General features: G+C 57.7%; 2 protein-coding genes across 5 annotated transcripts; both read left to right on the forward strand.

Moving 5' to 3' along the window:
• Positions 1-904: 904 nt before the first annotated feature.
• On the forward strand, positions 905-6,403 carry ZNF707 (zinc finger protein 707). 2 transcript variants are annotated; one of them, XM_019973653.2, is made up of 4 exons: positions 905-1,293; positions 1,661-1,787; positions 2,169-2,282; positions 3,717-6,403. In XM_019973653.2, the coding sequence occupies exons 1-4, from the start codon at positions 1,261-1,263 to the stop codon at positions 4,454-4,456; spliced, it is 1,014 nt and encodes a 337-aa protein (XP_019829212.2). In that variant the 5' UTR covers positions 905-1,260; the 3' UTR covers positions 4,457-6,403. The 2 variants fall into 2 exon arrangements, with proteins under 2 accessions (XP_019829212.2, XP_019829211.2); XM_019973652.2 differs by lacking the exon at positions 905-1,293 and having other exon boundaries at positions 1,303-1,787.
• A 1,998-nt stretch (positions 6,404-8,401) lies between these two features.
• On the forward strand, positions 8,402-13,315 carry GFUS (GDP-L-fucose synthase). Of its 3 annotated transcripts, none has more exons than XM_019973632.2 (11): positions 8,402-8,542; positions 9,445-9,601; positions 9,939-10,053; positions 11,101-11,229; positions 11,308-11,381; positions 11,570-11,703; positions 11,806-11,870; positions 12,170-12,236; positions 12,384-12,463; positions 12,673-12,772; positions 12,987-13,315. In XM_019973632.2, the coding sequence occupies exons 2-11, from the start codon at positions 9,456-9,458 to the stop codon at positions 13,040-13,042; spliced, it is 966 nt and encodes a 321-aa protein (XP_019829191.1). In that variant the 5' UTR covers positions 8,402-8,542; positions 9,445-9,455; the 3' UTR covers positions 13,043-13,315. The 3 variants fall into 3 exon arrangements, with proteins under 3 accessions (XP_019829191.1, XP_019829192.1, XP_019829193.1); XM_019973634.2 differs by lacking the exon at positions 8,402-8,542 and adding an exon at positions 8,562-8,706; XM_019973633.2 differs by lacking the exon at positions 11,101-11,229.
• Positions 13,316-14,648: the final 1,333 nt, after the last annotated feature.

The raw sequence follows: 14,648 nt of genomic DNA on the forward strand, positions 1-14,648 counted from the left end.
TCACTCTTCCCTTTGCCCCACATCTGGACAAGCGGATGAGAAGGCCCGGGTGCTCCCTCCAAGTCCCTGCCTACAGGTGGGAATACCCTGGCTTACCCTTTGACCACCATCAAACCCCAATCCAGTCTCCTTTGCCTGCTTTTTCAAGCCATTTTCAGCGGGCTGCCTTGCTGCCCCCAGAAAAGCCTCCTAATGTAAGTAGTAAATGTTTTGCTACCTTCTTGGTGTGTGTGTGGCACCGTAAGTCCACATTGCAATCAAATCTGGGGTGGGATCTATCCCGTCCTGCAGCGTGATTGCCATAGAAGAATCAAGAGTAACGATCGTCCTCGCTACTACTAGCTGCGCTTCCTTATGCTGGACCAACTGCCTGCGAAGGATATAGTCAGTCAACTGTCTCCTCTCACCTGAGCAGCACGTCCGCTGCTCCAAACCTCCTTGTACCTGGAAGCAGGACTTTTCCAACACCGGCTGGTCACAACCACAAACCTTCCTGGTATCCGGACCAGGTGCCTCTTTCTTTTACTTTTTCTTTCTTTTCTTTTCCTCCCTCCCTCCCTTCTTTCTTGACAGAGTTGTGCCAGCGCCAAGCCCAGATCCTGGGAGGCAGACGTGCGCGTGTGACTAGCAGGCCCTCCGGCATCGGCCAGGCAGTGGAGAAGGTGCGGACCGTCCTAGGAACGGGAGGGTGCTAAAGTCTGCTCTCCATAGAGTCTCCAGGAAAGCTTACTCAAGTTGACTCCGAAGTACATTCAGACCCACGGAACTAGAACTTCAGTGGCAACAGCCCGTGATCTCTGCGTTCAGCAAGCGTCGCAGGTGTCCCAGGGCCGGAGCCCGAGGAGGCGGGGCGTGGGGCGGGGCAGAGGGACGCAGGGGGCGGAGCCTGTGGAGACAAAGCGGGGCGGGGCCGAGCGGGGAGCTTCGGGGAGCTTCGGAGTGCGGAGCGGACCTGGAGCTATAGCCTCGCCGCAGGCGGGCGGGACAGGGCTTGAGCCGGCTTCTCCCGTCTGCCTGTGCGACGCCCACCCAGCTACCCTGCTCTATTATGGTTGACCAGCGCGCCCGGGTGGTCACCTTAACGCAGAGCCTCTGCGTCCTCGCGAGGCCCCTGTCCCGGCCGGCCTGCGAGCTGGAGCCGCTGCAGGGCTGGGGCTGGGTCCGGAGCCCCGGGCCCGCCGCCGTCCCCAGCCTTCTCTCCTGTCTGCAGGCCGCCCTGCCGCCGCCGCTGCCCTCGCCGCGGGGGAACGGGGAGCCGGCATGGCGGGCAGCCCCCCGGCCGCCTGGCCCCAGGTGAGCGCTCCTGCCCCCGGGACCTGGGCTCCTTGCCTCCCAGAAGATCTTTCCTCGGAGCCCGCTTCACTTGGGACCCTGAGTCCCAGGTCCTCTCCAGGACGGGGCCTCACAGGGGCTTCCCTTGCCCCTCCGCGTTGTTCCCCAGGGCGTTCCGGAGGCTGCGGGACACTCATCAGGAAAGGCGGTACTGAGCAGGTTGGGGTATGGATAGGTTGGGTTGACGGTTGTCATTACGGGTTCCCTGGCAAGCAGGGTACCTTGAGATGGAGTCCAGGGGTCCCACATGCCTGCTGGTGAGCCATCTGCCTCCTCTGCCTTGAATCCTGATGTGCTGACTCCATGGGCAGAACCAGTGTTGTTTCAGGGCCTCCTGACTTTTGGGGACGTGGCTGTGCACTTCACCCAGGAAGAAGGGGCGCGTCTGGATGCTGGGCAGAGGACCCTGTATAGAGACGTGATGCTGGAGACTTACAGGAACCTGGTCTCTCTGGGTGAGGTGATTCAGCCGCAGCCCTTCCCTCCTCCCCACCCCCAGCCCCCCTCAGAGCTAAGGTGGGATCTCGGAGGGGCCAGGCTGGTTGTGACTCTGGGACCAGAGGTGGGACATTCTGCTCCCAGGTGACAGGTGGGGTCTCTGGACCCGTCCCCGGGGCTGCCTGGAGACTAGAGGTGTCCTCGTCTCTCACAGAGGCGGGCCTCTGTTGAGTCCTTATCCCTGCCCTGCTCCCCACCCACCTCAACCTCCTGGGGAGACTCCATGTTTCAGAGCCTGCATGGTAGGGCCAGCTAACCCCTGAGTCCCAGACTGCCTCTGGAGTGGGAAGCCAAGCATGCCCTAGCACTTCACCCATTTCCTCTCTCCTCTCGGGCAGGAGTTCCAGAATCCAAGCCAGATCTCATCTCCCAACTGGAGCAAGGAAGGGAGCCCTGGGGCTCAGACCTGCTGGGGGCCCAGGAAGCAGAGACTTCGGGAAATGCCGGCATGGGTGAGTGAGGGGAGCCACAGGCCTCCGGTTGTTCAGTATTTGCACTCACCATACACAGCCAGTGTTGTGAACAGCCGGATAGAAGGACAGTCACACAGTCACAAAGTGCACTTTCGTTGGCTTGTCCCTTGGTGTCCTTACCCAGGCACATGGACGCCCATCAATTGAAAACAGGCAGCCAGTTAGCGGTGAAGGGGTAAAGACTGTGATTGTTGCCCTTCCCCTTCATTGAAGATTGAGGACAATTTTCTGGGAGTCCAGCACCATGCCAGATGCTTAACAAATTGTGCCTCACTTTCTCCCCCAACAGCCCCATGGGATGAGTTATCAGAACCCTCAGCTACAAGGAACTGAAAACCCAACCAAACCAGCCAGAGCTGGGGGGAGGCTCTTGGCTCAAGTTGTGAAAATTGGGGCTGGTTCTCAGCATTGTGGGTCTCAGGTTCCAAATAATGCCCTTGGCATAAGTTTGAGATCCAGAACACTTAACATCTGTCAAGCCAGACATCCCGCCTCCCAGAACTGCTGCTGGCCACGGGTAGCAGTGGCCCCTGGTGACCTTGGCACGATCTGGAAGTGTCTGCCCACCTACCCTTAAACAGGAACGTCTGTTCTCACAGCATCACTTCTGACACCAAATATAGGGAGCTCCTCATACCACCCAGTTCTTCACCTCTCTGCACACCCACTGGGTGTCCTGCAGTCCAACTCTGACACCTCATCCCCGCACTGGACGCCTGTGGACGTCTGAGCAGTTAGGGCATCATCCCAGAAACCCTTCCTGAGGGTCAGTTCTAGTCCTTTGGGTTTCCTGAGTGTAGAGCCTTAGAGTTTCAGGTATAGATATGTATTTGGCAGGCAGTAATTTCTGGAAGCAGGCAAGAGAGAGCAGGAAGAGAGAGAGGAGAGAAGTCAGTACAGAGCTGCCACTGCCAGCGTGTGGAGCACCACAGCTCCAGGACCATGACCACTGAGAGGCTGCAGGAGGCATCTGGGATTGTCCATCAGAGCGAGGGAGGGGGACACTTATCCTTGGTCCCTGCCCCTGGGGCGGTACCTGTCTGCAGCCTGGGCTGGAAGTGCAGACCTCGGCTAAGACAGAGGCATGCCTGTCCCAGAGGATGCTGGCAGGCAGAGCTCTCAGAGCTGTCTGCTGCAGCAGGGCAGGAATGCCAGGGAGGCGGGGGCTTGGTGTACGGTGCTTGTAGCGTCAGCTACAGACTTCAACTAGAAAAAGGTGGCAAGAAAAAGTTGGGACATGTGAGGGGAAGGTCCATGAAGGAGGTGGGCACATGCGCACAGCCAGTGAGCCTGGACTCACCCGTGAGACACCTCGTGGAGAGGGCCAGCAGGTGGTTGATACTTGCAGGCACAGAGTAGGGGCCCAGGTGGACCTTCTCAAACAGGGTAACACGTGGGCCCTTTCTCTTTCAGATTCCACCCAGGGGTCTTTGTGTAAACATGTGACTGCAAGGGTGAAAATGACTCCAGCTGCAGAGCCTCCAGGAGGAGCATCTGGAAGCTTCTTCAGGGGTGAGCCTCCAAAAGCAGTCTGCAAAGAAGCCGCTCTGCAGGAGGGCAGGCTAGGGAGCCTGGAGAACTTCCTTATCCAGGAGAGACCATCACATGGAACCTTTTGGACCATCTCCAAAGGAGAAGGGGCCCAGAAAGGCGGTAAATGGGGACCCGAGCTTTTCTGTAGCCGCGAGACAAACGCTAAAGGGCAGGCAGCCCACAGGTGCGAAACGTGCGCCAAGACCTTCCGATACCTCTCGCGTCTGGTGAGACACCGGGCCACGCACAGCGGCGAGAAGCCGCACGCGTGCGGGGAGTGCGGCCGCGCGTTCAGCCAGCGCTCGCACCTGGCACAGCACCGCAGCGCACACGCTGGCCAGAAGCCGCACACCTGCGGGCAGTGCGGCCGTGCCTTCACACGTCTCTCCACGCTGCACCGCCACCAGCGCGTCCACAGCGGCGAGAAGCCTTTCGGGTGCCAGTGGTGCGGGAAGCCCTTCAGTTACAGCACTCTCCTCGCCCAGCACCAGCGGATCCACACCCGAGAGAGGCCGTTCCGGTGCTCAAAGTGCGGGAAGAGCTTCATCTGGAAGTCCAGCTTTCGGACTCATCAGAAATCGCACCTGTGCAGCCAGGCGGCGTGGATCTCTGTAAGCTAAGTAGCCGCTGGCAGGGGGAGCTTAGGGCTGGCTGCTGCTGCAAGGAGGGCCCCAGAAGGATGTCCTCAGCACGTGGCACCGCGCAGAGCGAGACCAGCACGAGGGACTGGATTGTTTCTCCACCGGAGATCGACGTGTGCATTTCAGGTCCTTCCCACAACAAGGGGTAGCCCAGGCCTGCCTGCCCCAGCCACCACGACCTGGCAGCCTGCTGGATTCAGTGTAGCTGTGAGACGTCTGTGGACAAATTGATGCTTTGAAAGTTACTATTTTCAGGTGCATCCAGATTTTATTTCTGAAATTTAAAATGTAGGTCTTTGGTTTATTTGCATCATAGGTGGGTTCTAAATGCCTTTGAAATCCAGATGGGCTACCGAACTTTTGGATAATCAATCTTCCATCACACAGCAGCCCTGAACACCAGGAGAAGATCATGTAACTCTGGTCATCGTTTGGTCCTGGCTGGTTGTTTTCAGATGCTGATTTGTTGAGCAGGATGTGAGTTTCCATTTTGGGCAGCTCAGCCCTCGCTGTTGGCCCTGTGGGTTTGCTGGCTCAGCTTCACCTTCCTGCATGCCAGCTCTGCTTGAGTCAGGCCATATGAAACATTAAGAGCGTGCATGTCGCTTGGACTGTTCTTTTTTCCAGCCAGTTCTTCCATAGAGAATATGTTTGCATAGTATGAATGTTTTCTATACAATAATAACATTAAAAACTTAAAACACATGGTGGAAATAGAGAAAACAGATATAAAAGAGGCCAGTGGTCACGAAACACAGGATATCTATAGGGAGGTTAGTTGGCAAGCACTGCCCACGCATCAGGGGGTGGGCAGGGGAAGGCCGTGCCTTTGTGACCATCCACTGAACTCTTGGCATTCCTTTCACTGTTTAGAAGCTGAGTGTCACATGTCTAGTGAAACTAAACGTGCTCAGCCATTTTCCTGTAGGCAGATTAAATAACTTAATTACAGAAGCAATACATGATCATTTGAGGAAATGTACAGCTATATAAACATAAAGTAAAACATGGGACTTCCATGACAGTCTAGTGGTTAAGACTGCAGGCTTCCATTGTAGGGGGTATGGGTTTGATCCCTGGTCAGGGAACTAAGATCCCACATTATGTGCAGTGCAGCCAAAATAAAATAGAGAAAAATATAACCAGAAGTTTTATTTTGACTCAAAGGAACCTGGTAAACGGACAATGAAAAAGGGGGATTTGGGTGTTAACCCACAGCGTTTCACCCAGACCATCTAGATTTAAAGCTGTAGCAGAAGAAAACCTTCCTGAACTAAAGGAGTGCCTGGTCTTGACACTGAAAGACCTGATCGTGAGCAAAAGAAAAAACAGAACATGAAGTTTCATGAAATGACTGGACCACAAACAGGAAAAAGAAGATCACCAACAGGAAAAAAATAAGCTTGCCCCAGACTTTAATTAACAAAGACTGCAGCTCTTTCCATATTTATTTCCTTTATGTGTCACCATATTTTCTTTATTTGTGCCTCGGGGAGTGTAGGATCTTAGTTCCCTGAGCCCCCTGTAGTGGAAGTCCAGAGTCTTAACCACTGGGCTGCCAGGGAAGTCCTAGAGTCAAATTTTAAAGCTTATTTTCTTTCTTTTCCCTTTACCTCTTTCTTCCTAGGGTGTGATAGCAATAGTTAAATTCAAATTAGGTTCATTAGATGCAAAAAATATGATGGAGTCTTGTCAGAGATCAAGAAGACATGGCTCAGAAACGCTGGATGAAACAGGATACATTAATGAAGAGACTCTGATGATGTTCCTTTGGGGGGGAGGAGGGACCAGCTTCAGAGCTATGTAATAATTACATGTTGGAATGGATGGATGGAAGCTTTGAAACTGCTTTTTGAGAAAATGTACTGATGTGGATATTGAGTTGTCAAGGGGTGGATTGTAATGAACGTATCTTGTTTCAGCCCATCCTGAGTCCATCCCTTTCTTTCTGTAAAAGTGCCTCCGCTTCTGTTTGCAGCACTTCCCAGGATCCGTTGTAGGAAGTCACAGTGGGGCTGCCAGTCTGGGTGCCTTGTTTTTCTTTTTCTTGCCCAGTCACTCAGGCCAGAACTTCCAGTATAATTTTGAGCAGAAGTGGCAAAAGTGAACATTCTTGTTTAATTTCTTACCTTTTAAGGGGAAAGCTTTTAGTTTTCATTCATTGAGTATGACGTGGTTCTTCAGTCGTTCAGTTGTGTCCAATTCTTTGCGACCCCATGGACTGCAGCACATCAGGCTTCCCTGTACTTCACCATCTCCCAGAGCTTGCTCAAACTTATGTCCATCGAGTTGGTCATGCCATCCAACCATCTCATCCTCTGTCGTCCCCTTCTCCTCCTGACTTCAGTCTTTCCCAGCATCAGGGTCTTTTCCAATGAGTTGGTTCTTTGCATCAGGTGGCCAAAGTATTGGAGTTTCAGCATCAGTCCTTCCAATGAATATTCAGGAATGATTTCTTTGGGGATGTTAAAGGAGTGTGATGTTAGCTGTGGATTTTTCATAAATGCCCTTGATTAAGTTGAGGAAGTTCTCTTCTGTTCCTGGTTTGTTGAGTGTTCTTATCATGAAAGGGTGTTAGACTTTATCAAATGCTTTATCTGCCTCAGCTGAGATCATTTTTTTCTTTGTTCTATGAATGTGGTGTATTTGATTATTTTTTTTTAATTTAACCATCCCTTGCATTGCAGAAATAAATCCCACTTAATCATGTGTATAATCCTTTTACTATGCTGCTGGATTTAGTTTACAGTTGCTTTTATTCCAGCTCTATACTTCCATTGATGAAAACTCTATTCACCATACTTACAGTGCCCTAGACAGAAACGCAAACTGTATATAACAAATACATATATGTATATATAGATAGGTAGATATAGATGTATTTTGAAGGACTGACTTACATGATTGTGGGGCTGGCAAGTCTGAAGTCTGTAGGACAGGCTGGCAGGCTAGAACTCTTAGGCAGGAACTCTCCAGTCTTGAAGTAGAATGTCTTCTCCTTCAGTGAAACTTCAATTTTGCTCTTAAGGCTTCTCAACTGAATGGATGTGCTCACTCAGTTGTGTCCGGCTCTTTGCGACCCCCTGGACTGTAGCCTACCAGGCTCCTCTGTCCGTGAGATTTCCTATGCAAGAATACTGGAGTGGGTTGCCATTTCCTACTCTAGGGGATCTTCCCGACTCAGGAATCAAAGCTGTGCCTCCTAAATTGGCAGGTGGATTCTTTACCACTATGCCACCTGGGAAGCCTCCTGAATGAATGAGACCCACATTATCAAGGAAAGTCTAGTTTTCTTCAAGTCACCTGATCTAAGATGCTACTGTCTATGAAGTATCTTCACTGGCAGCATCTAGATTTGTGTGTGAATCACTGCATGCTACAGCCTCGCCAAGCTGACACATAACCAGTTGACACCAACCATCACACCAGGCCTTGTACCTAACTTCCTCCCTTAGCTTGCCTAGCCAATGAAGCAGGAATCCTCTTAATTCTTCCAACTTGATGTTGCTTCAGTCAGTAAACTTCTGAGTCCTTATTACCTGAACTACAACAGTGGCCCCCAAGCTATCTCCTGCTATTAATAATCTCGTGAAATGTGTTTGTCTTTTTAATGTATTTATTAAAGTATATTTTTATATAGTGTCCTGAATACAGTAACTGTTGCAGTTGCTTCTCACAAATGCAGTTTTTACCCTAGGAAAGCACCGAGCAGCTGCAGCTCCTCCGTTTTCAGAATATTCTTTGGCCTTGCTGCTACTCCTCCGTCCAGAGCCTGCGGGCTTTCGGAGATGCGCAGCCTCGCGTCCTCTCCCACCGCCCCAACGCCGGCACCGTCTGGGTTAGGGGCTAGCAGTGATCGGCCTAGGGGAGGCGGAGCCGACGGGAACTACATTTCCCAGGCTACTGCGCGGCCCTGGACTTCATGTCCCAGCAGCTCCCGGGGCGGCCCTCGAGGACTCCACTTCCCAGAGTGCCGCGGGAGGGCCGACCTGGTCCTGCCCACTCCACCTGGCCCCGGCGCGTGGCTGGGCACTCAGCCGGCGCCGGAAGCGGCCCTGCGGGCAGGTGGGTAAGAAGGCGAGGGGCGCTGTGGCATGGCGATCTGGGTCTTGGACCTTGGGTGCCCCGTGACAATCAGAAATGTCTGAAGGGTGCCGGGAACTGGGGGCGTGGGAGGGACCAGGAAGCACGGAAGGGGGCCCAACTGCACTGTGCGAATGGGCTCAGAGGTGGGTCCAGGGGTGGAGGGCTTGGGAAGCGCCTGGGGAAACGTGGGAGGGGCCCGGCCGCGGTAGCGTCTACCCCAGGGCCTGCTGCTACACTGCCCGTGCCATCAGGAGCAGCAGAATGTCCGGGAAGGGCCCCCTCTGGTCCGGGCTGCCCGTCGGGCTCTGCATCGGGGAGTTCAAAGTCCTCCGGTAGCTGCCCGAGCAGATTTCCAGCCCCCAGGATAGGTTCCTACGAGGTGGTGGCGCCCTGAAGCCTGTCCATTTCTCCAGGTAGCCAGAAGCTCTGCCTGCCCAGAAGGAACCAAGCTTTCCAAAGCTAGCTGGAGTGGGCACTGGGCTGCAAACACAGCCGCCGCCCCTTCCCGCAGTCAGTAGCATATGGACTTAGGCCAGAAAGCCCCAGACCCAAAGTTGGCTGCCTCCCTTCTTGTGAGCCAGAGAGGAGCCAAATATTCTCTTTCTTGGCCCAGTGGGGGTCAGGGTTGGGCCCACAGGGCAGAGCCTGGTTCTCTGGGCTGAGTGGTAGGCACAGGGCTCCCTGGGGAACAGAGCTGAGAGGAGCGGATGGCTCAGGCTAGCTGGGTCTGCCTGGTCCCCAGCAGGCAGTCTCCCTGGCCTAGTGACCTCATACTGTGCCCCAGTGCTAGGGGCAGTGACCCTGGGCTGGGGCAGCTCAGGGGAGTGGGGTTCTGTGGGATGGGAGCAATGGCCTCAGCCTCACACCATTTGGCCCTACAGGTGTAGCCACCATGGGTGATCCTCGGGGGACCAGGCGGATCCTAGTGACTGGGGGCTCAGGGCTGGTGGGCAGAGCCATCCAGAAGGTGGTAGAAGATGGGGCCAGGCTGCCCGGAGAGGACTGGGTGTTTGTCTCCTCCAAGGATGCCGATCTCACGTGAGTCCGCCCATCCCTGGAGCACCCCCTACTGTGCCCTCTCCAGACTGAGTGCTCCGGGCCAGCCCTGTCCCTGGCGGGGCCTCGCATCCGGGCCCTCCCTGCCAGGTGGCTGGCCTGGCCGGGGTGTGCACAGCTTTGCTCCTGGGCAAACTTCCTCCTTTCTCTTCCTGGAAGCCCACACTCTCCTACCTGCCAGGGCCTGGCCTGGCCACTTTCCCTTTTGGCAGCCCCTCCCACCTTTGGCCCTGCCTGGCTCCTGCCCCCAGTGCCTTGAGCCAAGACGCTCGTTCCCTTGGGCTTCCAAGCAGCCCCTGATGGCCTGGCTTCCCCACAGGGATGCTGCACAGACCCGAGCGCTGTTTCAACAGGTCCAGCCCACACACGTCATCCATCTTGCTGCAATGGTGGGGGGCCTGTTCCGGAATATCAAATACAATTTGGACTTCTGGGTAAGGGAGAGCCCCAGTGAGCACTGGGAGCCAGGATCCTGGATTTTGGGGACTTTTTGGCCAGCTTCCCAAGTTCTTGTTCTGGCTTCACGAAGCTCCTGAGGGTCAGGGCTTGGCCCAGCCGGGGGGGCAGCCCTGAGGGCCCCCAGTGCCCTACACTTGGGCTGTAGGCAGAGGGGCACACAGGTAGGCTGGGGGACATTTGGCCCAGTAGGGAAAGCCCAAGAGGTAAATGGGGTTTGGGTGAGCTGAGAGAAGCCAGCATTTGCCGTGTGACCCTGCCCTACCTGCTTCCTGCCTCCTGGGCCTCCAGATGCCCCTGCTCCCAGGAGGTCCAGCTGCACTGAGCCTGGGGTGCACCCTGGGCTGCTGAGGTGTAAGCTGGGCTCTCCCAGGGCCCTGCCCCTGCCAGGCTTTGCCCATGAGGGCTGTCCATGTCTCTGCCACTGGCCTTGGTGTGGTTCAGCCCTGCTTTGGGCCTGGGATGGTGGAAGCTTAGACCAGATTCTGCACAGGCGTCTGTCCTCCTCGTCTCAGTGACAGCCTTCCCAGGAGGCTGCCTGACCACCACCTCTCCCCTCTCCCCAGACCACCCAAATGCCCCGGCCAGCTCATGTTCTCAGAGAGGGAAGTGAGGCCCTAGGAGGGATGTGGCTGGCCAAGGCTTCACTGCTACTGAGCAGTAGAGCCAGGGGTGAGCTCCTGGGTTGGGGGTGTGGAAGGGCCCCATCTTCCCTTCCTGCCTCAGGGCCAGATTGGGCCCCCTGGGCTCCTGCACCACCTCAGCAGCCCCAGAGGGTGGGGCTCAGCCCTGAGCTTGGGGTGTAGCCCTCTCCTCCGAGGTCCTCCCGCAGCCTCAGGGGAGGCAGGCCTAGATCGTCCTTCAGTCCTGGGGGTGGGCCCTGGGAGCAGCTGGAACTCAGGCTCAGATGCGGCCTCCAGGGTGCGTCCCACTTCAGTCCCTGGAGGAGCAGGTGAGGCTTTGGACCGTGCCTGGAGGGGCCTGATCCCTGCTTCCCACCACCCCCACCCCCCTCCACCCCGCAGAGGAAAAACATACACATCAATGATAATGTGCTACACTCGGCCTTCGAGGTGGGCGTGCGCAAGGTGGTCTCCTGCCTGTCCACCTGCATCTTCCCAGACAAGACCACCTACCCTATCGATGAGACCATGGTGAGGGGAGGAGCCTGGGCAGGGTGGGGCCTGGCCTGGGGGCGGGGCTGAGAAGCAGCGGGTCCTCTGCTCCCCCAGATTCACAACGGGCCGCCGCACAGCAGCAATTTTGGCTACTCTTATGCCAAGAGGATGATCGACGTGCAGAACAGGTCCTCCTCCTGTGCCCCCCGGGCGGAGGCCAGTCAAGGCTGGGGAAGGGGGCCCGGGTGCCCCGCGGTGGGTGGGCCCAGGGGGCGGCCCGGCAGGGCTCCCAGACCTTGGCTGGGGTGTGGGACTCGGGGTGGGGCGGACCAGTGGCCCCAGGGTGAGGGCCAGAGGGGACGCTGTGCCGCCGCAGGGCCTACTTCCAGCAGCACGGCTGCACCTTCACCGCTGTCATCCCCACCAACGTCTTCGGGCCCCACGACAACTTCAGTATCGAGGACGGCCACGTACTGCCTGGCCTCATCCACAAGGTGCACCTGGCCAAGAGTGAGTGCCCGCCGCCCACGGGGGCCCCTGGGGCGCAGCCCGGGGAGAGGGGACGACTGATGCTGCCACAGCCCCTCTGACACTTGCCCTCCTGACCCACAGGCAGCGGCTCAGCCTTGACGGTGTGGGGCACGGGGAGGCCCCGGAGGCAGTTCATCTACTCACTGGTCGGTGCCGCAGAGGGGCACGGCTGTCCCCTAGAACATCTCCCGGGGCCGCTGAGCTGGCCGTGGGCAGGCGGGAGGGAGCCTGGGAAAGGGTGGGGGTCCAGGCTGCCCCCATCCTCGCTGGGGCCCTGTAGGTTCCTGTCCCTGAGAGAGTCACTGGGGTAGCTCTGAGCTCATCTGGAGGGAGTTGGGGCACAGCTGGCCGGCCACTGCCCAAAGGGAGGGACCTGGGCTGGAGAGGGGACATGGGCCTGTGGGCTGTCACTGGTAGCCTCTGACCCCGGACGTCTGACTGGCAGGACCTGGCCCGGCTCTTTATCTGGGCCCTGCGGGAGTACGATGAGGTGGAGCCCATCATCCTGTCAGGTGGGCGCCCAGCAGCTCCACCCCCACCCCCACCCCCACCAGCTGGGCGGGACCCTGTCTGTCCCCGGAGCCGCCGAGCAGGGAGGGGGCTTCTGGGGGCCAGGCAGCGGGGGCCTGACCTGGCCTTTGGCCCCTGGCTCCCCACAGTGGGCGAGGAGGACGAGGTGTCCGTCCAGGAGGCAGCTGAGGCCGTGGTGGAGGCCATGGACTTCCACGGGGAGGTCACCGTATCCTTTGGTTGGAGGCTGGCGTGCCTCGGGCCTCCCTGCAGAAGACTGTGCCCTGGTGCCCCCATGGCACTCACCCTGGCGGCCGGGGGATGGGGGCATTGCTGCTCTGCCCTGGAGGCTCTTCCTGGGAAAGCTGGGCCAGGCTCAAGGGCAGGTGGGGGGCAGCGGGGCTTCCCCTTGTGCTGAGGCCTTGACCAGGTGCCCAGTTTGATACAACCAAGTCAGATGGGCAGTTTAAGAAGACGGCCAGTAATGCCAAGCTGCGGGCCTACCTGCCCGACTTCCGGTTCACGCCCTTCAAGCAGGGTGAGCCTCCCACCCCGTTCCTCAGGGCCTTCTGGCCTCTCCTGGGGGCCACCACTGCCCCTGCCCAGGCCTCAGCTTCCCCAGTGCCAGTTGGGGGGAACGCTCCGCGGGTTTGGCCTCCGTGCCCTCACCGCAGAGGCAGGACTCCCTGGGTCCCCATCCTCCTTCCGGGGAGGTCAGGATCGCCCTGGCCCTCAACTGCCCGCTTTTGTAGCTGTGAAGGAGACCTGTGCCTGGTTTACCGACAACTACGAGCAGGCCCGGAAGTGAAGCCTGTGGCCGGAGCTGGTCCACCTCCTCCCCAGCGCCTGGCCGGCAGCGCCCAGCAGCAGCCACTCTCAGAACCTGCCAGGAGCCGGGGGCACCGCCTGCCCTCCTGATGCTGGCCTCTGCTCCACTCCGTCTGCCGAGGCAGGCCTCAGTGACTGTCTGGTGGGGCCTCTGTCCACGTCAGGGAAGCCAAGCCCAGCACTCTGCTCCCCAACTCCATCCCTGAGTGTCCGCTTCCAATCCCTGGGAGCCAATAAAGAGCATTTTCACAGGCCTGTGCGCCAGCCACCCCTGTCCCCACCCCAGCACTGCCTCCTGAGCCCGGCCAGCCCCCAAGAGCTGCTGGGCCATGGTGACCAACTGTCCCTGGGGCAGAAGGGTGGCAGTGGGTGGAGTCACAGAGAAGTGGTGAGTGGGCGGGTGGCAGGAGAGGGTGGGCTGTCAGGTGGTGGGGACAAAGTGCCGGGCACCTGCAGTGGTCCCAGTGTGGTGGCCAGAGCCAGCCTCTCCACACGGCCACATGTGGGCCTGGGTAACCACACTCCCCAGGTCTCCCCCGCTTCCTCCTAGGATTTTGGGGAAAGAGGCCAGGTCTGGGTTTGGATAGGCCAGGCGGGCACAGAGGGATCTGAGAGGAGTGTCAGTCTGCTGGTTCAGGCTCCCCTGGGGCCCCAGCAGAGAGGAGCCTGACCTGGCCCATCAGCTCCCTAGCCCTCATGTGGCAGCTTCGGTGCTGGGGCCCAGCCTGTCCTTCTCCCGAGGACAGTGACAGGTGTCATGCAGGAGTGGGCCTGGCAGGCAGGGAGGTGAGTGGCACCTTCCTCAACAGGAAGATCTAGATGGGTTGACCCACTGGCACCCTGGCCGTTCAGGCAGTGCTGTGGGTGCCCAGCCTCCAGGCTGGAGCGGGACTGCCTCCCTCAGGACCCAGGCACCTTCCCTGGCTCTGGGATCCCCCTCTTCTCAGATCCCCTCTTCATGAGTGCGGACCAGTGACTGGTGTGCCCACACAGTCATGACATCTTCTGTGTATCTGGGCAGCATTGGCTGCCCCCCCGTGCTAGGCACAGTCCCGACCTCTGTGCCCCATCCGGCTGAGCACACCTTGCGTTTGTCACCACCCCATTACTCTCCCCAATAGTGTCAGTGCCTCCCTACCTTCTAGGTCTCTGTCCAGATGGTTATTCCTCTCTGAGGCCCACCCCACTGGCCTGCTTCTCCAGAAGTTCCTCCCCTCCCTCACCCACAGGACTCAGGGCTCCAGGACCAGGTCCGCCTTCATGGTGTATCTCCCGGGTGCCAACCATTTGTTAATGAAGGGTCTGCTGGTTAAGGGAGATGGGCACCTGAGATGGATCTTGGATCAGCCCAGTGAGAAAGGGGGCAGGAGCAGAAAGGCCTGGACGTGCCTGGGAGGACACTAACAGTGGTTGCATGTCCTGAGCTGTCCCTTGCGGGGTTTGTGTATCATAGAGGGGCAGGTCTGCAGGTAGGGCTTTGGCTGTCCATTCTGCTGCTGTGAGGGCTTCATTCCCAGCACCAGAGCAGGGGCTTCTCACTGAAGGGACAGTGTTGAGTGAGTGAGGGACTCTCACTGTTGAAGAAC

This window comes from Bos indicus, chromosome 14, assembly GCF_029378745.1.
Source record: "Bos indicus isolate NIAB-ARS_2022 breed Sahiwal x Tharparkar chromosome 14, NIAB-ARS_B.indTharparkar_mat_pri_1.0, whole genome shotgun sequence".
Classification (NCBI taxonomy): Eukaryota; Metazoa; Chordata; class Mammalia; order Artiodactyla; family Bovidae; genus Bos; species Bos indicus.